Consider the following 24,438-nt stretch of genomic DNA (forward strand, 5'->3'; position numbering starts at 1 on the left):
GTCTTTATAATGAATAACAGGAATGAATGTCCATATAAGACTATGTGTATGTGTGTACATAGTCTAAGTGTGCGTAGGCATTAGGTGTACAACACATTGCCAAAGGAGCTTGAAAGAATGTCAGCATTTTCCAGAAATACATTCAATTCTGCAAAAAGTTCCCTGGCTGGCTTCCATCTATTGACAATGCAATCAAACATTCTGACCAGACCTCGCTGACCACAATACAACCTGGGACATGTACGTGCAAACTTGTGATTTATCCATTTTTCTTTTTAATTACTTCTGTGTCAAAGATAGGTGAGGAGGTCTAGGTGGAATACCGTTCATGATCAAAGGCAGAAAAGAGAATTATTTTGTTCTGAACCACAAAGAGGGCCCAAAAAATTGTGTTTTAATAAGACTTCCCATTAATGAATACTCAAGTCTTTGCCCTTTTTGTTCCTGACTGCAAAGGCAGAGTGGCAAGACAGTTCTTTAGATCCACTTAAACTCAAAACACCCATTCGACACCTAAATGGCTTCTTAAAATTCAAATTAGGCTCTTAGCAATCTTTGTGACTACAGAACACTTGGTTTTCCCAAAAGAAAACAAGCAATGTTTAACACGATATTTATAGCAAATAAAGCACAGCAAGGGCTATTATCTAAAGTGGTAGGGTTTAGGACATTTTCGTGCCAGGCAGGACAAAGAAAAGTCTTCCATAAAAAGGTAAAGATAGAACGGCCCAAAAATAGTATTTGGACTCTTAGGTCACACTTAAAATGTCTGAATTTCATTACATTATATAACAAAATATCAAACTAACCTTTCTGAGCAATTCTCTCTGATTTCTCTTTTTTTAACCTTTATTTTGAACAGTATATATATTGTTTTGCTTGAAATGGTGCATGTTTTATCCTTCTTGAAAATATATCAATATATTTTGATATTTTGTCATTGAATGCAATCACATTCAGACATTTTTAAGTGTAACTTACTTTAAGTGCTCAAACACTTTTTGGGGCCACGTTATCTTCTCTATTACCACAAGCAAGGATTCCTCAAATTAAACCACTAGCCAACACATATTCTCGATAGCCTCTATCTGTTTGTGGATATAGTGTTTAAAAGAATAGGAAAGAGATGCAAAACATTGTGAAAAGATGGCAAATCAATTTTCTGCCTTGACTCTTCAAGGTGTAGACATGAAGTATTCATCAGCTTTTGCTGTCCTCTCACACAGGACAGCTCAAGGACATTGACAGCATAACCCCTATGCAAACGGCCCGCCACTCTGTTTGATGAGCACCAACACCAACTTTGTATATGTAAACGACGGGCAGCCGTGGTGTGCACACACTGACAGATGCAGACGCACTGAACTTTGCCTATCTCAGTGTGGTCAAACGCAAGCGCTCCGGGTCGGTGGCATGCTGCACTTGTATCAAGCTGGGTCTGGCTGAGACAGAGACATATGTTTGTTGATAAAGGCTGGTCTGGCAGGGACGCTGACCTCCTACTAAGTGTGCAGAGAAGTTGATTAACACCCTGCCTTTGCTCAGGAGGGAATGTTACTGGTCACCTGATAAACCTGCAGAGTCCTGTTATGAAGGACTGCGTGATCCTTACTGGAGCTGTTAATAAGAACATCAGGCTTCATTTGAATAATTGTGTGTGCTCACTGATTTCTGTGCTAAATGTGCATCTTTTAGAAAACTTCATCACAGTTGAAGAGACGAAATATAAACATGAGTGCTAAAAATACATTGCCTGCAATATCTTGTGGAAAAAAAAAAAGCCTTTAAACAGTATTTTAGGATGTCATAGCCTCGCTGGAAGAAAAACCTCCAGCATAAACCAGTTTGAGATTGATCTATGAGACTGGTCTATTTGGCTGGTTTTACAAAGGTTTGTCAGGCTGGGAATCCAGTTGGTTAACCAGTCAAAACACAAACTGATCCAGACTATGATGTCTGGGTAGGCAGCGCAATACCATTTTTGTCTCCTAGACAAAGAAGTCTCCTATGTGCACCGAGGCTGCATTTATTTGACCAAAAATACAGTAAAACTGTTATATTGTATTAATGTAAACAATAATTGCTTTTTACTGTAATATATTACATCTGTTCATCTATTCCTATGATGGCCAAGCTGAATTTTCAGCATCATTACTCCCGTCTTCAGTGTCACATGATCCTTCAGAAATAATAATAATAATAATACATTTTATTTGTAATGCGGCTTTCTCAAACGCAAAGCGCTAATCTAATATCATTCTAATATGTTAAATATAAAGCAAAATCATTCTAATATGTTGATATGACACTCCAGAAACATCTCTTATTATTAAACATATTGAAAATTGTTTTGATGCTCAATATTTATGTGGAAACAGTGATACATTTTTTTTCAGGATTCCCTGATGTATAGAAACTTCCACAGAAGTTCAATAGAAATATTTTTCGTAATATTATAAATGTCTTTACCGTCACTTTTGACCAATTTTTATTATATAAAATTAAATATTAATTTCTTTCAAAAACAAATCTTATTGACCCCAAACTTTTGAACGGTAGTGTGAGTAATAACATATAATTTGCATTCACATTACCCTAACTTATTTATATTTTATATAATCATATTTGTATGTATGTATATTATATTGTATACTTGTTTTTATACTATTTTAAGGCAGTATGTTTGATAACAGGGCACACATTAGAGATCCGCAGTACATGTCTGCAGAAAATGGCCCTCTATGAGGCTCTTGTGTTTAGGGGAGTGAGCAAATAACAGAAGGAGATAGTAAAACAGAATGAAAGAAAGAGAAAAGAGCGGTTGAAACTGAAACACAAAGCCCACTAGAGACGTATTGTTGCGACCCTTAGCAGAGACATGCTGAGACATGCTTTTTCTCTGGCTGCTGTAGTGGGATTCCACAGGCAGAGATGAATGGCCAAAGTCAGTGGCAGCGCTTTGTTGCAGTGAATAACAGAAATGATTTGACAAAGACATTATATCAAAAACCAGATCTGGAGCACAACCGCAGTATTGTGGGCTCATCATCCCACAGTCCAGTTGACTGTTCATGGATCAGACTGGAAAAGCTTTGGTTTTGTAGCATCATACAAGAAGACTGTAAATAGAGGAAAGGCTCGGCAGATCCGACAAATGACATCTGAGTGGGATAAGAGAGTTACCTGATGCTTTCTCGGAGGGCATCGTTGCCTCTGCGCCAGGAGATCGTGCCTCGAGGCGACATCTTGGGCTTGCATTCAACAAGAACGTCGCCACCTTCTTTGACTAAAGTGTGACTCTTCAGCTGGTTTTGGGAAAAATCAGGAGCGATAGCTGAAATGAAAGAGCAAGTTTTAAATGATATTAAGAGTATACATCAACAGAAAGCTTAGAAAATGTTTCGCATCATAGCTGAAACTCATAAAACCATTTTCATTATAATATATATATTTTTTTTTTTATAAAAAAACTAATTTCATTATTCCATAATAAAGGAATATTTTATCATCAAAACAAGCATGGCGAGACAAAATTAACTTATACTGATATCTACACACTTAAAATGTGCTGTCTTTCTCTTAAAAACACTTTATTTTGATAGTACACTTTAGACATTCTACTAACTATAAGTAACTTTGCAACTACTGTCCGTGACAGTGTCCGATCACTTGGCCTAGCGGTTTGCTTTGTGGTGCTCACTCATTTGGTCACAAGTTTGAATCCGGCTTTGACATTTCCATTCCCCCCTCTTATCCCCATTATTTCCCATCCTGTATCTTATTGTGCCAATAAATAAATGACACTCAAAGAACCACTGAAATATTTAACAACAATAATATTTAACAACTGAAGACCATCATGCATCAGGCCAATTTCCCCCTTCATCTTTGTCCATAATTACAGGTATGCAGACATGAGGATTAAGGACTATTTAGAGCACATCCTCTCTAATCATTGTACTTCAAAGACAGACACGTGTATGTGGGTACGTATGATGTAGAAACAGAGATGGCAGAACAGAGATGGCAAAACAGCTTGGCGTATGTAGCACACTTTAATTATCACACGCTCTTTTTCTCTGCTAAGAAAAACAAAGGGAAAATGTCACGTCCTTTCCTCTTTCTTTCACGTTCCCCTCTCAAATGAGTTTTATTATGATAATTTCTACGGCTCTACAATCTTCACACTCTGTCTTTTAAAAGGCACTTCAATTATTTTATCTGCGCAAGGGACTGACAATTACTCTCCTGTAAGTTCAGTTTCTTGGCAACTTTGGCGGCTTAATATTTATGGAAAATAAATAAACATAGAGAGCGTCTCCGGTTACTTAACTGTAACCCTGTTCCCTGAAATAGTGGGAACGAGATGCTGAGCTTGAGTTTAAGCGATATGAGGGAAAACCTCTTTGTTCAGACGGAATCAAGAATCGGAATACACAGGTTAGGCTGTATATTTTTGACTCGGTTAAAAAGAACGTTCTGTAATCATGATACACTGGTAGCTCATCTGTTTCGCGGTGTAAATTCGACTGCTGGCGGTAGATCCTTTTCCTATTTAGCTCCAAAACTTTGGAACGGTCTTCCTACCATTGTCCGGGGAAGCAGACACACTCTGTCAGTTCAAAGATAAATTGAAGACACATCTCTTTGACCTAGCATTCACATAATACATTATTGACTTCTATAATTCAATGTTAGGCTGCATAGATTAGGTCAGCCGGAACTGGGAACACTTCCCATAAATCCTGATGAACTCGTTACATCATAAGAAGGATGGAATCTACGCTAATTTTAGTGTCTTTGTTTATCCCGAGGTTTTACCGCAGCCTGCCGTATCCAGGCCGTATCCAAATCTGACGAAGGACCTTCGCCTGGACCCGATGACAACGCAGTGCTGAAGTGCCAACTAGCCTCTCCCTATGGAGGATCCCTTTACCACTCTACAGATAAAGCATTCTGTATCAACATTTTAAGGCCAGAAAAGTAGTTTAAGGCTTGGTTTGTAGAGAATTACAAACCTGCGCACAAAATATTAAAATGCGCATAACTATAGAATTAATTCTTAGGCCGTGTGTCCACCAAAGCGTTTTTTCACGCGGCTGGCGTGTTTTTTCAATTGTTTTCAATGGGAGTGCCGCGTTTTTAAAACGCTGAGCTGAGCATCTTTTTCACGCTGAAGCGATCTGCGTTTTTTACAGGTCGCAGAGAGTTGAAGAATGTTCAACTTTGGGTAAAACGCAGCGATCATCACTGTCACTTTTTACCCAACCGTCCAATCACAGTGGAGGAGGGGCGGGACTAATACGACACCGACCAACGGATATTCTGTATCATAGCAACGAAGCATCTCAACTGAAAAAAAACTACGATGCCAAAACGGTCTCAAGCAAACATAGCTCTGCGTTTTCAGCAGAGCGCCTATTATTTTCAGCTCTAATTTAATAACTAATGATCCTTGCGACGGAAGTGAATCAATCAAAACTAACTTTAGGTGGAAAATATCTTTATTCAAGAACCGCTATAAAGCCAAAACAATCTGTGTTACCTTAAATGATCCGTTTATTACTGTAAAGCTGCTTTGAAACAATCTACATTGTTAAAAGCGCTATATAAATGAAGATGACTTGACTTAAATTCAATTGGTATTCGATGGGTATTTTAGTTAGGTATTCTGACATTGAAGCTTAAGTGTGGCTTCGGAGAAACAAGCAATGACATGAGTCTTGGGCAGAGCTATCGGTTTATCTAACCAATGGTAGATGGGGAGGGTTTGGGAAGCCTGTTTGAACCAAATGTTATTTTTTGTTGTGTGCTACTAGTGAGACATAAATTAACTTTTAAACAACGAAAATGTCCTTGACAGAAAGTCACCTCTGAATAAGAATGAAATGCCTATTTGCCCATGCAATGAACAATATTAAACATCTAATTTACATTATGACTCATAAGTGGTCATTATCAAGAGCATATAGTTGAGATAAAGAGTGTAAGCTTTATTAATGCAGTCATTATTCTGCGCTTTACAACTTTATAAATGTATAAACCAACACTAATATTTCAGTCAAACTCGATTACCCAGGTTTCACTTACCGATAACTCTGAGTTCAGCGTTGGAGTACACTTCTCCATACTTGTTCCCAGCCACGCACTGGTACATTCCAATATCGGAGAGCTCCAGGCGAGTGATGGACAGGGCGCCATTAATGACCTGCAACCTCTCCTGTGGAAAACAGAATATCTCCGTTAAGAGTCTTTTACTGAGATTGCTAATCTGCATAAAAGCACAACGTGTCTGGGAAGGTAAATTACGTCTAGCTGGAGGTTGATGGAAACCATCATAAATCTGAGTGTTCATTACTAATGGGAGACACTGCGTAGGGAGGCTGCTCAAAAACGATGGTAATAAATCTGTATGTTTATGAGATGGAAATAAAGCCCCGGCTTGTTTACTTCTTAACCAGAGCTCTGTGGACACGTCGTTGGGAGGCTGGATGATGTTTGCCATTATAAACAAGCTGGGCTAATATTTTAATGCTGACAGCTTTATACCATTTTGAGTATGTGATGGAATGAAGTTTGCATATCTTCTGATGTTAACCAAACTTGTTTGATGAATATAGAGTATTAAAAAAAACATAAAATGGGTCAACCGGATTTCAATACTCCCCAGACATCTTAAAACATCAGGACACTGCAATCAAAGGTGTGTGCAAATGGTGAATGTGATTTCACCACGTACAACATGTTCCTGGATCAACAACTTTGTTGACCAGGGTTAGGTGCTTCTACATCAGTGCTATTCACCTATCATTCCCCTCTGATTTTAGGGTTAACTTATGGGCAGGGTTAGATTTAGGGGTAGGCATACTGTAGGACTACAATTTCAGATAGGAAAGTGTGTGTATATATATATATATATATATATATATATATATATATATATATATATACACACATACACACACATACCATCAGACACAGTCACCTTGGAAAGCATTTAGTTTCCACCTCATGTTTCCTCCAACAGGCATAAACAACATTTTAAAGGCTCATAAAAAGACAGGTTCATATTAAAAATTAAGAAGTGGCAGAAACTCGCTGCTGTGGTTTAGAGAGTATTCTGTCCTTTAATATTTCACATTTTGCCCTTTAACTTTATTCTTCATACTCAAGGAATACTTTTCAAAAACTGTCATCACAGCCATATTGACATTCAGACAAACATGATCATGCTGATTGTGCTGATTGCGAGTGTATTTATCAGTTTAATAATTCAATAAAAGAGAAGTTCATATTTCGTAAAATCACTCCAAGTGAAGCCAAAGAGAAATCCACTGCAACACACATATCTCCAAGCAACACAATTCTATCATTCCTAAATGAATCTCTGTTTTTGAATGATTCGGTTGAGTAAAAGATTTAACGACTTATTCATAAAGATAATCATCCGGAATGATTCAGTGTTTTTGAACGAATCGGTTGGGGAAAAGATCCACTCATTCATAAGGGAACGAGTGTTTCGTTCCGGAATGATTCAGTGCTTCTAAAAAATGCCCACCAGATATACAGCTAATTCGGAATAGCACTCTTACTTTTTTTTCTGCAATTTTAGGTTGTAGAGTTATGCAGAGTTAATAATAACAGAACTTTAATTTTCGAAATTTATTTTTCATTTTCCTTTAACCCTTGTGCATCAATTAAAAAAGTTACGCATGTGTACCTAGTGCAAAATAGATTTATTAAAGGAAATGGGGGTGAAATAGTAAAATTCCAATAAAAATACACACCTGTACCAAAATGTATGCAGTTGGCATTATCAAAAAACAAAACCGAAAAAGACAAAAAATGTCCATATGTCGCACAAGGGTTAATGTTAATAAAATGTTAACTGTAGTCACCACTATATAAAACAGCACTTGGTCCTTCGGATAATCTGCATTTAAATGAGATGTGTGCCGGTGTAGTCTGAAATGAAGAGAAAGAGGAAGGGACAAATAAGACTTCACAGAAAATCACATGGTGGCATATAGCAGTTCGAAGCGAGGCGACGCTTTACTTTACTACGGTACTAATTAACCGTGACATTCCTCTTAAATCAGCAGTTTTGCACGTGGCGGGACCTGAGGGAGGGAACCATCTGCACGTCTGCGCTGAAAAGCAGTGAATGGCAATGTCACTGCTCGAAATCTGTAGGGTTAGGATATAAACCGAAATGCATGACTACAGTTGCGGCAAATTCTCCTCCTGATATGAAGTGCGTGTGCGTGTGCATGGCTGCATGGACGGTTTCATTTCCTAAGTCTTTGATTTAAATCTACGCCTTCTAAAAGATGATAATGTGTCCTTTTGTTCAAAATACTGTGCATGTTAGGCCTCATTACCAGTTCCTAGCTGTTGTAAACACTCCGTTTTATGTTATGTGGTACATTTTAAATGAAACTACTACAAATAAAAGCTAGGTTCTGTGTAAGCAGTACGAGCTGGTATAAAAAAAAACGCAATGATATGGGTGAACAAGATCATTGACACGTTTATTACTAGATTAGTCAAGACACGGTATGTGCCTCACATCATATTCCTTTCTCTTAGTGAGTGGAGCGCCACAGTGATTTACAAAGAAGAGGTTTTTAGCTGGTCACCTTTGCAATGCTGCATTCCAATAAGGCAGAAAGAACATAAAAGGTCCCAATTGATTAAGCACAATGAAAATAACAAATGGTATAAGTCAACAACCCATGCTTTTGCTACATCAGTGACCTTTAGTTATACAATTGATTAAAGCTCTGATGCTGACAGTGACATTTGGAGATTGTAATAATTCTGCACTGATTAATTCATTTAACCGGGATACATTTAAAATCAACATTTCAGAATCAAAATGTAAGCTAGGGCCATGATTCAATCAAGAGATTGTTGTGCCCTTGGGACATTAGTCTGTCATAGTACAAAAAACTGGGTGGTATTTATTCAGTGCTCAAAGAGATGTGCTTCCAGAACGGCACAAGGCATCCTTTTTAAAACCAAAAATGCTAAATACATTTTATTGCATTTAAAATTCAAGTGCACCTTTTGGCAATTGCCTTGGCACACAAACACACCTGTAAAGCATTGATCATTATGCAAATTTGATTTTCAAATACAAATTCACTCAATAAATGTGGATCCCAACCAGCAAAATCTGCATAAAAAAATCCTTTCCTGAGGTCCAACGCATGTAAATGAACTTTATTTGAGCTTTTTTTTGACTGCAGAGTATTCTGTTGGAACCGTTCTATAATAAAGTGCAAAACAATGAAATGGACAGACTGCTAATTATGCAGAGCTGATAGATATTCTAATCTGGTGGTGTGAAAGATGAAAAAGAATGAGTGACAGATGAAGAAAGACAAGTGACTATGTTTCTGAGCACATAAACAGCCCTATACAGAGTCTCTAAATGGATCAATATCTTTTGTTTTGTTTGTACCCACATCGCATAGCGAAGCTAATTTACATGAAGTTTACTGATTTGTTTATTCATCACACCATAGTTGTGCAAAAGAGCTACTAGTCTCTAAAAATAACTTCATGTGCTGAGAGTTTGGGATTCTGGGTGAAATGCTTTCAGTGGAGACAGGTTGTGTATTACATAGAGTGTCGAGACATAGGCTATAAACGTTTATCACCTCTTTCACTATAGTTTAAATGGATTTCAGAGAAAGACAAAACAATAAGAGCTTGTCTAGTGCACAATAAAGGTTTATAAGCCTTCTCCTAATGGCCTGCAAGAAAACGGGCTTAAAATCTGCTCTTTTAACTCAGAGATTTAATGGGAGATTGTTGAGTATCTTGTATCTTGCATTATGAATGACTGTACTAAATCAAGCCTTAATGTTGATTAAATGTATTTTACTTTAATCAAGGACTTATTAAATGTCTTTCATATGCTGAGCTTGTGGTGTTTGTAAACCAGTAATGATGTTTGTGTAATGATGAGTAGTAATGATGAAGAGCCTCAGTTTGCATGCTCCTCTCTGCACCTTATTTAATGTTGACAGGAAATCAAAACTGTCCTATTTACTTACTTAATGCACTTTACTGGTCTTGTTGTGCATAATTTATTGGAGCATGTTATTCCAAAAAAAAAGAAAAAAGGTTGTCTTTCATTAAAATGTCATAACTTTCTCCACCTCAAACTGATCTCCCCAAGACTGCTGAAGTTTCAACCTACAGATACTGGCGGTGTTTCAGGAGAGCAGTAGACCTCCAAAACTAAACTGTAAAGTCCTGAAGTGCACATTTGTCATGATCCAATAAATTCCCAATGGATAAAAATCAAACCTACGTTTCGTTTTTAACATTGAACATTATGAAAAGTCACACGAGGGAAGTAAAATGGGTTGAAAAAGGCATTTCATATCACCTTCAAGCATCTAAAAAAGAACTTTGACAAACTCACAAAAAAGGAAGAGGTGTGAAATGAAAATGTGTTGGTTCAATCTTTAAAATGTGTTGTTAGGGAGTATTGGTAGTGCTTTATTCTGGCTATTGCCACCTTGAGTTTATTGCATTTTTGGGGAGCTATTCCCCTCTCGTCGTCAGAACAAGTGGTGGATATTTGGAAGCTTTTTATGTTCTCAATTTTGTCTTTTCCTATTGGTTTGATCATTCTGGAGTGGCCTATATAGAAGGTCCGCAGAATGACACATTAGGTACTCCATTGGGGTCAGGTTGATTTAGATGGTTATAGAGAAGCCATTAAGGAATACACTTTAAAGCATCGGTCTCACGAGGTTAATAAAGATGGCTGGTCTACTGTAATGACGGTTACCAAATCACTGATATAACCTAAAAACAAGACAATAAGCTTCTCAACTTTCTTTGTATTGTGAATTCTATTTGATACACTTGATATGATCTGTAAACTTATATTCTTTGAACTAAACTTTGAAGGTAGAGTTCACTAAACATTTCTTTTCTTTTTTTTACTCATGCCAATCCAAACCTGTATAATTTACTTTCACGTGTGGAACCAAAAAGAAGCTATTTTGAAGAATGTTCCAACTGTTTTTAGCCATACAATGAAAGTCAAAGGGGTCCAAAACAACCGTAAACCCAGCTGACTTTCAGCGTATGGACAAAAATCTTTTAAAATGTCTTCTTTTGTGTTCCACAAAAGAAAGTAAGTCACGAGGGTGAGCAAATGATGAATAAAACTGAAATCATTAATGCAATTTGTAGTATTAATCATAGTCAGTGTCTGTTTTAAAAAAAGTCTGGTGACCGTCCTCAAACCTCAGAGGTGAACTGACCTCAGTGGGCTCCAGGTTCTCTCCATTCTTCATCCACCTGTAAGAGGGTTTGGGTTTCCCTGTGGCCTTGCATTCCCACACCAGAGAGTCATCTATGGCCTTCTGCACATCCTGGGGCTTCTCAATTAGCTGGGGGGAGGCTGAAACAACCAACAGCAGAGGTAATGACTACACAGAATAACTTTAACCTTGATTATTACCCGTTACATGTCCTTCAAAGCGGACTTACATTCTTAGAGCGATGAACTGTGGGAAATAATGCCGCATAAGAAAACAACAGCAGTGACAATAGACGCAGCCGAGCCCAAATGATTCACACTTCCACTTAGATGGGTATAGAAAGGAAATCACATCTAATATATTAGTATTGTCTAAAAGCTAATACCATAAACTACCTCAACCTACACCGTTAGGGTAAATTATGGCTTAATTATAAACAAGCTGTATTGATCTTTATCTTTTAAATGCATGTAACTCAAACCAAGTAAATAATTGACAAAGAGCACATTTAGGGAATCATTTATGGGCATTTTCTCTAAAAGGAAACTAAAAGACAGATAAGAATGGGTAGAACACTTACAAACAAACAATAAACAATGTGAACACAAGGTTGCTGAGCTAAGTAAAAAAGTTGATCCGATGACCAATTCCCATTACATTCTGAAAATAGGAAGTAGTGATGTCGGATTCATGATCCATTCTTTGGAATCAAATCTATTCAATCAATCATTTATTCACAAAATCAGTCTAATTGATTCATTCATGATATGATTCTTGAGTTTAAAACGTACTGACTCAATGATCTGCAGCTGTTAAGTCACTCGACAGGATGATTATCGTTGGATGGCTTACATTTCCATTACTCTATTGCTATTAAAACTATTATATGACTCCAGAAGATTTTTACATCTTCAACTTTAACATTTGGTCCCCCCAATCATAAACATTTTGGATACAATGTTGCTTTTATGGGGATTTTGCATTCATTGCAAGTTTGAAAAGCCCTAGTCTATTGGGCACTAACTGCACTAAAAATACACAAGCAATTCTTTAAAATCCTTCTGTTTTTGAAAAAAAAAGAATGAAAGTCAAACAGATTTAGGCTAACATAATAGCAAAATGATGACAGAACTTACATTTTTGAGTAAACACATTTAAATATATTCCTGTTTCTGCAAACCAGTCGCATTTCCGTCGCAAACGGTCAACCATTTTCTACTGAAGACCAAAATGCTGCTCGGATCCTTTAGTCACTGCCACTCAGTCTATCTCACACTCACTGGGAGAGTATTGACTTTTAAACCCCACTGTTTAAATGAGAGTAAGCAGTCAGGGCCTGACTTAGCCTTGCCCACAGGGCACACAATCACTCTCAACATTTCACGCCCACAAGTCAAACTTGAGAGGAATGAGAGGTAGAGAGGTCAAAATGAGCTCTCAGCATCCTTAATACCAACTCAATGCTTATTCAGTGGCATACTGCGATTATGATAGATGTTGTCGGTGTCCCTCCCTAGCAATCATAACGTACTCTATGGAAGAACATACCTTGAGCTTTTCTTTGCATAGGGAAACTCTTTATGTGAGAATCATTTGGTGAAACCTACGTGACCTCCAACCCTACCAACCACATGCTACATTTAAAGGTAAACTATGCAGGTTTTTTACCTTAACTGAACAGCTTCGGAGTCATTGGAATGGTTATATTACTTTTTTCGGGTTGAATGGTGGTCATCTCGCACCCCCCTATCGCCTGTGAGCGCAAAAAACACACTTGCAACGGCCGCAGCACCAGGAAGTATCGTGTGATATCAGGTCTCGTGATGTAACGTATTGCTTTACGGCAAAAAAATCTGCTAAAATTCTGTCATTATTGCGCTCCCTCACGATTTTCAAACCCGAATTAAGGAGACGTTTTAAAGAATGTCCCATCTGCTTTGATGTCGTTGATCTACTAGCCTCTGGTATCTGAGTAGCCAATGAGTTTTTTGACAGTGTTGTCAAATATCTATTCCAAAGCTGTAGGTGGAGCTCTATAGAGAAACCTGCGAGCAAAAAGCGAGAATACAGCGAAGAAATTCCTGAAACTGCATAGCTCTGCTTTAACTTGTGTCTCTTTAAAGTGTTCATATCATGAAAAATCTATTTATTTCTAAGGATTACATATGGGGTAAAATATAGTGAAGTAAAACTAAATTAATGTTTTTGATGCATAAAAACATTGGCTTACATTATATTTTGGGGGAAGAATACTAAAATTTATGACATGACCCCTTAATAGTTAATTAATCATACTTAAGACTCTTTATGTGTTCCTGTTAGAGGTACACAATCCTCAGAGCCAAGCCAAGAAAAGGACTAATGAAGGCAACAAAAACATTTGTGGGCAATTGCTAATCAAGCCAACGTAAGCAGAAAGAATGAAAGGCTTTGAGTGTCTCCTCCTGCTTTGCTGCTGCTGCCGGTGGAAGTGATAAACATGAGATACACTTATTGATCGCCTCATTCCCCCGCTCTGCTGACGAATGTCTCGTAGGCCTAATTCCATGGGACTTCAAAATAAGATTACAGATTTTTATCACCTGGCTGGCAAAGGGAGAAACAGTGGGGAAGAGAATGAGATACAGAGACAGATATAGAGGGGAAGGGAGAGAGAGATCCGAGTGGCAGTCAAGAGGTCTGTCCTTAGGCTAATCCTGCCACAGAAGAATCCCAGAGCGCGTACGGGATAAGTGTCAACCTGCCACTGTTTAGTTACATGCCTGCTGTGGCTTAGAGGTGTGTTGTAAATAATTGCGAATAGCTTAACGCATCAAATGGCAGATGGCGGCCATCTTAACTTACATATGTTGTATGTGTAACAGACATATAAATACAAGTCCAATTAACTTAAATTTGACTTGAATTGACACTCTAATCACACTGAATGCCTGAACTTGAAGTGTTTATTATTACAAAGTTTTTAATTGAAATATACTTACATTTTTTGTAAATATTTTGTTATGTCATATTTATTCTTTTTAGTCAAATTACTCTGCATCTAATTTCAGCTGTGGTATAATATTTATAATATTATAGTAATATATAATAATATTTTAGTTAACAAGAAACTGCAAAATGAAATCAAATATGTAATACACGATAATACTTTAATATAATACATAGATTTTTTAAAGTAATTTTCAGCATCATTATTACTCCAGTGCTGCTTAATATTTTTGTGGAAACAGCATTTATTTGAAATATAATTTCTTTGCCATCACTATTGATCAATTTGATTGATCCATGCTGAATAAAAGTATTAATTTCTTTAAAAGAAAAATGACTGACTCCAACTTTTGAATGGTAGTGTATGTTAATTTTAACAAGTATACATTTTTAACAAAAATGTCAAAACTTAGTTAATGCATTGTTAATAACAGTGTTGTTTTCAACAACTCTAAATTAAACCAATTTACTTATTGCATTGAAATAATTTTACTATGCATTTTTTTTCTCTCTTTGTTATCATTGACAAAATTTAAAAGCCCTTTATTAACAACATTTTCGTCAATAATTTGGTTGATGAGATAAATACTGGTTTAGTGTGAGCTATTTCTATCAAAAATCTGCATCTTATTTAATACCCACAGTTTAACTAGACGCTAAAGGTCTGTCTCCTTCTACTTATACTGTGGCTGACTTATAGACAGAAGAAGAGGTGAGACGGTGGTGGAAACGATTGAGGAATAGGGGAAGCGAAGCGAAAATCGAGGCGAATTATCATAAATATCAAGTCTCTTCAAAACAGAATGCTGCACGAGAGCTGAGAAGCGAGAGCATTAGTGAAACACAACCACACCTACGACGAATCGCCTCCCTGGCTGGATTATATTAGCTTTTACAAAATGCAGAAGCTATTTATCTAATTAATACATTTATAAATCACGCGCATCCGGGAAGCCCATTAGGAGAACTTCCCTTTTCTAGGAACCTGTCCCCCCATATTCCACATTGTTTGGAACATAAACAATGAGACAACAGGGATAATAAAACATTCAGCGAGCTCTGTGCAGACTATTCCTGTAAATGGGCCACTGGGCATGCGGGTACAGCATTAGAGCCAGTGCAAGATCCCATAAGGGGCGGATAAATCCCACTGCTCTCTAGCCTACAGGTACTTACTTAATAGGTAGCTGTCTTGTATGAACAATGCCACAGAGCCAACACGGCGGTGAAGGGAAAAGGTTATGAACCCATCATTTTAAAGTCCATATTTAATATGCTTCACTTCATAAGCCTCCGAGTCAAAATACACTACCTAGAAACCTATGCCTACCCATTGGGGTCTCATTTTACAATTCATGCCAATTTGCAGTGGTAAACAAATGTAGGCCGAAGGTGCGCATGCAATTAATAGAATGTAAATGTAATTTCCACGTTTTTTTTCTTAGTTTCACTGTTTGGAAGACTGAAATCCTTAACTGATAAATAGTTGTGACTCAAGTAAATCAAGTAAAATGAATAACAGTAAAATAACACTGCATATAAAATAAAGATTAATCCTTATTAAAGTTACATAAGTTATTTAGTCAAGTGCAGTGAGTGATTTATTTGTCTTTTATTGTTTGAGTAACATATTAGGCGGCTGTCACTTTAAGACATAATGCACTGATCCAATACTGTACACATGCGTTGTCTTTCTTGACTGTTCACAATCACAACCTACTACATGTATGTTTGCTGGGATACTCGCCAAGACAGGCATGTTGAATTTTTCCGCTCAAGCTAAAGAAGACGTGAAGGCGAACTCAATTTAGTTTTCACACGCTGTCTGAGAGGCGGCTTTTTCGTGCGCGAGTCCTCATAAGCATCTTGTTGCGCTTGAATGTTTAAATTGGCAAGGCTTAAAAACATCTCTAATTTATCATGCACCAGGTGAAAATAATAAACATTATTGCTTTGAAAATAATAGCCTTTTCCCTTAATAAGCCACACAATTTCAAGTATCTACTATCACTTCTAACTAAGCCTTCAATTCAGACAATCTTCATTTGGGTCGAGAGACTCCAAAGTTTATTAAAATCAACAACTACTTCTTGATGGAAACACAAAAACAAATTCAGATGTCATCCTGGATGCAGATGCTGCTCTGCTGAGTGTTTTCCTGGCATATGTGCCCCTCATCTAAGTATAGTAAATTCAACAGCTTTGATCTGGAGTCAAATTGGATCCCAATCACATTGCCATCTGGTAGAAAGGAACACACACATACATGCACACACACACACAAGCACACACAAACAGGAGGGTCAGGCACAAGGTCACCCTCTCATCTTTTTAATCTGGATAAAAATATTAGAGACATCACGACCGGGAGGCTTTAATCATTTTGATGCACTGTTAAAGCACAACATCCGGCCGTAAGTTGATTTGCTGCTGGTCAGGGCTGGAGACTGGGAAGGCAGTCCTGCATCATGTCCTTCACTTCAATAAACGTGACATGTGGCTTTAGCTGTTCAAATATTCATGCATCTCAAGACAACTTACCAAAGAAAGACAGCTTTCCCTGCACAGAGTTTCTTCCTTTCGTGTTCTCCGCCACACACTCGTACGTGCCCGCGTCCTCTTGCTGGAAGTAAGGGATCTCCATCACGCCGCTGGTTTTCCTTACATCCACTTTACGAGCGAAAGGGACTCCGTCGACCCGATGCCAGCTTATGGACGGTACCGGACTGTGTGAGACATCACAAACACAAAAAGAAATTCAAGGACTGATTACATCCTTTTTCTATTGAGGGTATCTTCATAATACTTACTTCCCCAATGCAAAACACTCCAGACGCACGGTTGAACCTTTAGCCACTTGAACGACCTCTGGAAACTGCACTTCAATCTTTGGCTCATATTCTCCCATAACACCTACAAAAAGAAACACTCAAATGTCACTCAAATGCAGAATTATTTCCAACAAAAGTATCAATTACTCCATCTGCAATTGCAAATTAAAAAGCAGCCAATCTTCTTCATTATTATTGCATGATTTATTTTGTCCCTTCTGAAAGACTTTTGGGATAGCAGGAAGCCCTGATATCTCCTTCTGTGTTTTTGTGAGGTGTGCTATCGGACTAGCGACTAAGCTGTCTGAGGGGAACTCAAAAAGATGCTTATCTGTAATGTCTAACGCTGGCCGTTTATGTCAGCGCTGCCAAATAGGAAGGGTTGAAGAGAGGCAATCATCTTCTTCTGTAGCATCCCAGGTAGAGAGTCGTGTACAATGGGGTTTGAAATTGTGCCTGGAGATCACACTGTGACAGTAGCCATTGAGTGGCTCATGTTGGTCATACACTACTGATACAAACATCAGGTTTTTAGACAACATGTTTTACACCACAATTCAGACAAGGCATGGGTGCCTGCCAGTGGGACCTACAAAAAAATGCAAACACACACATTCGGTTTCCATGTTTTATGGGGACATTCCATAGACATTTTGTCCCAATATCGTAAGGTTTACCTGAACCATACAGACACACAAACACACACCAAACTTTTGAATGATATAGTGTGTATATACATACAGTATATGTTATATTTGTTTGTTACTGCATTTGCATTAAAATGATCTTTAAAGCTTTGGTAAAAATGGCATAAATGTGATTGTGGGCACCTTTGACTACTTAAAACATGTCAAGGAAAACAAAAAAATGGATATACATTAAACTAAAGCAAAAAATATGACAGCAGACAATTAACTTTGCTATTATAAAAGCAAATTATCTTAAAATTCTTAAATACGAGTTTGGCACCAACTAAAGCTACTTTCAGATAATTGTGTAAAAAATGATTTAAAGTGAAGGTAGAAGACAAGACACAAATAATAATATATAGCTAGAATGCTAAAAGCTAGAATTGTTGTTACCCCCTTTAAAAATCGACCTAGAGGACATGTCAACATTATGTCAACAAAATTATTTGTTAGTCTGTTATGACATTTGACAATTTATTTTTTATCGCCCTTGTTCATGAGTGTGATCAAATTGTAAATCCACAAAGAAGCAACAATTAGATCTGCCTAAGACAAATGACCTTTCAGTTTGAGGGCCTTTGATAATGCCAGCCTAGAGGCACCAAAACATGCTGCCACAGCATCTTAAAGTTTGCAGAGAAACAGCTTATTAACCTTTGTATAAAAATTTGTATTCAACTCTTTTTATCTCTTGTAGCTACATAATTCCATGGCGCATATAGAATCGATTGTATATATCGAGACATCGACAAGCATCCTCACCGTCAGTGCGCAGTATCAGAGGAGTGGGTGGGCCTTGGACGCGCGTCTTGGTGACAGTATTGGTCACAACGCAGGTGTAGTTGCCCACATCAGATGGCTCAACTTTGGCGATGTATAGATTCCCTGTCTCCTGGGACACGAATCGACGAGAATCCTGCTTCACGAATGACGGGTACTCATTAAAAATCCAGGAGAACGTCAAAGCTGTTAGAGAGAGAAAAAAACGGAAAGGAAAGATGGAGAAAAGACGGTCAACATCACACATGAGAAGAAAGAGGTCATTCTACTGCCCGGAAACTACATTTGCATAAACATAACTAGAGTACACGGTGACATTTCCTCTCTCAGCAGAGCCTAAATGGCATATGTGGGCTCTGCTCATGAATCTTGCGCCTCCCCAGAGTTACTAAATTAGCATTGGGGCTACATGCTAGGGTGAAAATTAATCAGCCTGAGGAGGGTTGTGTGGCTTAGGGGGTGAAAATTAATGACAGAAAGGATAACCAGTGCCCTGTGATTAGTTGGCCTCTATTCAAGTGGGAAAGTGGTCGTATGTAACCAATGCTCAAAAATCCAGAGAGCTATTCATTTAGACACTGGTCAGTTAATGGATAATCAGCCAACATGTAATGAGCTATCCACACAGCATTTCATAAAAGCAAAGAGTTTTTAAAGAAAATAATTCAAATCTTAAAGTAAAACCGTGGAAAACGCAACAGATGGATAGAAATGTCTTAATTGGGAGAATCTCACAAAAACTGTGAGGAAAAGTCCTTGTTCCCCCACAACAATATGAAGCCTATTTTTCAGAATTTTTATTTTCACGACAATTCCCATCTTCAATTGTTAGTAGCCCACTAATGTGAAAACGTATATAATTCTCATTACAGACAGTAATGACAAAAACTTGTCAATTGTAAAGTACACTTACTGCCCACTGAATTAAATGTATGGTAATTCAAAAACAATTAGAAAGAATGATTTTATCATGCAAATGCAAAAATTATTTGGAGAGGAAAATGTGCTTAATTGTCATGAAAGTAATGTTAGAACCCCAAAACGTTTTTCTTTAAGCAAAACATATTTTATTTTGTTTCACCACATCACTTCACAGTATAACAGACAAATAAGAGCCAAATAAATAAAACAATCTCAACTCTTCACTGTTCACTTGGTCAACAGAGGAGTGCTGTTGACCAAACTTTGAAGATGTAGCGTTCGTGTCGGCCGCTCCTCTCCACAAAATATCGGCATACACTTAATGTCACATCTGTCAGTGGTCGTTCCAGCACAGAAAAACAGTTTCAAACCTGACCTCTGGGAGTTACAATTGTTTTGCCTTTTGCTGATTCAATTACGCACAATCCCTGTCATTCTCCAAGTTACGCCGACAAGTCTGAGGCATGAAAAGCGAAAGGTGAACCAGGCATTTCTGTAGTATCCAGGTGTGATTCTAAATAACAAAAGAAATGTTCTTTTCAGAGGAAGCGCTTTGCGATAACAATTCAACTTCTGACTTTTACTTTGAATTCTTTGAAATTGCAAGCATAGTACATGTTTATAATTGGAGAAAGGCTCTAACCTAAAATGAATACTTTTATAGTGCATTTAGTGCAACTTTGCATAAGTCAAAATTGAAATTGCTGCTCAAAACAGCAATAAAGAAATCAGTTGTCAATCTAATAAGCATCTTACGGCATCTGTGGAGGAACAATGCGCTGAAGCATTAATAAACCAATGTGCATTTCCCGTCACCAGTCTCCTCCATGTTTTTGCAGAGAATACCCATCTTATTCAACCAAACCACTCTGAAATTGGACATGTTGTCATGATGTGAGCATTCCATTTGCAACGTCAATGATAAATCCATTTGCAGAACGTTGTGATGTTCTACTCGGCCAAGCTCTTTGCTCCCCAGCAGCGCATTTAATCGACAGGCACATAGCATCTCCCCGGCTTAGCTCAATCAAACCCACTCGCTCGTTAGCTAATTAAACAAAACAGTCTTGGAGGATTCCTGCCTGAGCACTGGTCATTTATCACAGTTTGATCTGATCCATAGCTGTGGGCTTCGGCTATCTCGGGCACAGAAGGGGCTTGAGCGGCTTGGTTTTCCCACCCGTGAACCCTGAGCGCTAAGCTAACATTATGCAGGTCAATTCTGCAATATAACTGTAATATAAGGAAGTATTTAGATAAGCAGGACTTTCATACATATACTATGGTCAAGCACAGGTACTCAAATTCTAACTTTTAATTACATTAACTATTAATTAACAGTAAAATGAGCAGGATGGCTAAAAAGATGTAAACAAAGCACTAAAGTTAGCTGTAGCTAGGTGTTAGCTTACAGAAGGGTAGCACGAGGGTACTAACCAAAGTTAATTTTGATACTTCTTTTTTTAAATCTCTCTTATGCTAGCGTTGTGCTTTGGAAATGTTTGATAAGTCGCTTGCAAGGGATATTATGCCTGCACGCACATCTGGGGCTCACGACGAGCTGAATAGCATAATGTGATTTTGTGCTATCGCACATGGCAAAACAGAATCTGCTTTCAGACTTAAATCATGCCATCCATGCATTCAATCAATCATTCCTCACAAAATGCTGAATTTTTTATTAATTTCAAAAGGTAAAAACTTCAAATGCTAAACCACTACTGCTGCAGGCGTTAACACCAACCATAGTAAAGAAAGGTCATATATATACAGTTACAATATAGCAACATGTAACCTCAACACAACCTAAAGAATTTCTATTTTCCCTCTGAAATCAATTATTTATACCCTTAGATTTATGTTTTTTCAATTGGTTTGATTTTCTTAGATATCAAGGTCCAAAGAAATGAACTTACATAATGCAACAAAATGAGAAAATCTAAGCAGATAAAATATAGCATAAAAGAACAAAGTTTTCACATTTTTCCCCTGATATGAAACCTTTCCTGATAAAGCATTCAGTTCTGAGCACTTCCCCCCAAAAATACAAGATTAAAAAAAAACATTATAAATGCTACATAGAATCTTCCATACAGTATGTGAAATGTTCAAGGTTCACTCTGAAATTTGATGTGTAAGAAGCCAAGACTCTTCACTTTGAAGGGTCCCTAGAGGGGACTGTCAGATGCTGACAAAACTCAGTTTGCATTATCCGAAGAATGCTGGGGTTGCAGAAAGTCAGCAGAGAAGTCAACATAAAACGAAAATGGAAAAAAATAGACCATATAAGATTTGTGCAAATTGTACGGACATGTGGAGAGTATTAAGAAAGATGAAGGACACAAAATGTTGCCTTCTAAGGGCAGGTCTGTACAAAACTGCAGATTTTCCAACGTTGGGTTAACATCTACAGCACAAATACATACGCTGATGCGTGTATTTTTTTAAATATATGTTAAATGCCATTTGTGAATTTCAAGTGACATTACCTGATTGGCTGAAAAATGGCAGACAGGGGAGGGGGCAGGACAGGCGAGAAATAATATTTTTTGGGATTCCTCCATTCAAAATTACACAATACATGACAACGATGTACTAAAAACGGAAAAGTTATTCCTTTGTGTTTTTCGCATACAGATGACAACTAGTCAAAACACGGATCTCCGAAAACGATTAAATGCACTGTGTTATGTGCAAAGTAAAGTTTTTGTTGCAACCTTCGACTTAGAAAATAATAGCACAGCTGTCCTCAATAAGCCACTTGATTTGAGGTATGATTCATTTCTGTAGCACAGAGCAGAATGAAATAAACACAAAAATATTTTCAATTAGGGGTTTGTTCAGATTTTAGCAAGCATCACGAAAAATAAATAGGCAAAAATCACTTTAAGCAGGTCAACATATCCATTGCAAAAAAAAAAAAAATTCAATTTGTTTTGTACTTTTTCTTGCCATTACCTTGACATGGTGAAGGTGACAGTGTAATCTGGCTCAATGACAAATTATCTAATGTGCTTACACAAGCACTACTGATGTGTGACAGTAACTAGAACTACAATTAGAAAATAGATGTTTTAGACTTTAGGCTAGTTCACAGTGAATGGTATAAACAGTCTATCTGACAACAATCCCTCTCTTTCCAATTTGCACCAAGTGTGGAAGCCCAGGGGATAACACTGGTGTAGGAAGTATTTAAAAAAAAAAACACGAAAAAAACACAAAAAAAAAAACACTATCATATTTCATTTTAGCGGTAAGAAACCATTATTACACCGGTGAAGAAACAGAGAGAAGACATATCTGCAGACAAAATAAACCATCTATCACCGCAAACACCAGTCTCAGTTCCAATCAAAGAGACCCATTCATTATTTTTACGCTCTGTCATGCCGCAAGCAGGAAATAAAGCTTTATGAAAAGATGCGCATATCTGCCTCTTAATCGCGCATTATCGATGCGAGTACTCTTGATGAATTTTAATAGCATCTCACAGCTGCCTGATCATTGCCTGTTAATAATACATGTGAGACTTGTTGTGACAACAGTATGCATATTTAATCATTGTGCCCGGGATCACGCAAGCTTACTGCTTGGCAAATATTTAAACAAAGTCAATTGATTAATTAATACTTTTGTAAATAAATAAATGATAAAAAAACAACACTGATCAAAGGATAGAGTTCAGTGACACTTCGTCACAATCACCGGTTCGTTTGTAAAAGTGATGATTGCTAGCAGGATTACATATATATAAATCAAAATAAAGTTTATATACATATTCAAATTCATTATTATTTTATACCATATATATATATAGTAAATTAATAATCATGTTGCAGAGAAGCATTAGTATATGCACTATATTAGCCTATTCATTAACCTGTTTAAACAAACTTGTCATGAAAACAAGTGTAAATTATTACATTTCAAAAATGAATTGGAGTAGAAAATCAAGTTTATAATTAGATTTAGAAGTAATGCAAAACCTGCCTTATGTGCAATTTAATTTTTTTTATTTTATGTTTATGATTCTCCCCCCTGTTGTACCGAAACCGTACCGAACCGCGACTTCAAAACCGAAGTATGTACCGAACTGTTTGTGTACCGTTACACCCCTATGACCTAGGCTAATAATTTTTTTTAACTGACCCTCCCAGCTCCGTTTATATCCTCCTAACAGAGAAATGATCCACTATACGAGTCTGTCTCCGAGTGCAGCGTTTACCGTCTGGCCTTGTGTTGACAGGCACAGTAAGAACCGAGAAGAGTGAACCTGAAAATCAGAGAACACAGCAGCAGTCTGAGAAGCACTTCGCTAAAGGCCTCTAGAATATCAGCATCTTCTTTTCTCTTAACGGGACCAGACAGAGTGCACATGCTCTGTGCTCTCAGCTCGCAGGACTCCGGGGCAGATGCCATTGTAAGCGCGAGTGCAGAAAAGAAGCGATTTCAGCGTTCGCTACACCTGAAAGGGCCGTTCTCCATTAGGAAATGGAGGTCAGCTGCATTAGATTCCCACACTAAACATAGTTATTGAGGAATATGCGGATGGCGTCTGAATACAGAGAGGCTTGGGGTGGGAGCTGCTCAGCTGCTTGTGCGTGACTGATCCGACCTGACTGCGGCCGCACAGAAGGCTCCATTTGGGTCTACGCTGCACATTTCGGGGCACTCCTGAAGTCACTCGCGCACACAAACATTTACTCATACCCATAATGCCGTGTCCAGCGATGAGGAATATACATCTCAGAAGAAAGCTGACACACTGATCAGATACAAACTCTAGAAGTCTCTTGTACTCTGCGCTTTATGGACGTGCAAGGACATGGGACGGGAAAACAAGGAATAGAGGACAAAAGACAAAAGGGATGACACCTTGTTGGGTCTTTGTGGTGAATCTAAAATAGCTAGAGGCCAAAAAGCTGCTCTATTATTATT

The 24,438-nt window shown here is 37.7% G+C and overlaps 1 protein-coding gene across 2 annotated transcripts in view; it reads right to left on the reverse strand.

Moving 5' to 3' along the window:
• The window catches only part of cntn4 (contactin 4), a 140,023-nt gene that overhangs the window by 42,456 nt on the left and 73,129 nt on the right, over positions 1-24,438 (reverse strand). For both annotated transcript variants that reach the window (XM_079627586.1, XM_079627587.1), the window contains exons 6-11: positions 18,562-18,765; positions 17,090-17,192; positions 16,821-17,005; positions 11,292-11,431; positions 6,091-6,220; positions 3,184-3,334 (exon numbers count right to left, since the gene is read on the reverse strand). In XM_079627586.1, the coding sequence (XP_079483712.1) occupies positions 3,184-3,334; positions 6,091-6,220; positions 11,292-11,431; positions 16,821-17,005; positions 17,090-17,192; positions 18,562-18,765 (913 nt within the window). The remainder of the gene's footprint in view (positions 1-3,183; positions 3,335-6,090; positions 6,221-11,291; positions 11,432-16,820; positions 17,006-17,089; positions 17,193-18,561; positions 18,766-24,438) is intronic.

This window comes from Phoxinus phoxinus (genome assembly GCF_949152265.1).
Source record: "Phoxinus phoxinus genome assembly, chromosome: 11".
In the NCBI taxonomy this organism is placed as follows: Eukaryota; Metazoa; Chordata; class Actinopteri; order Cypriniformes; family Leuciscidae; genus Phoxinus; species Phoxinus phoxinus.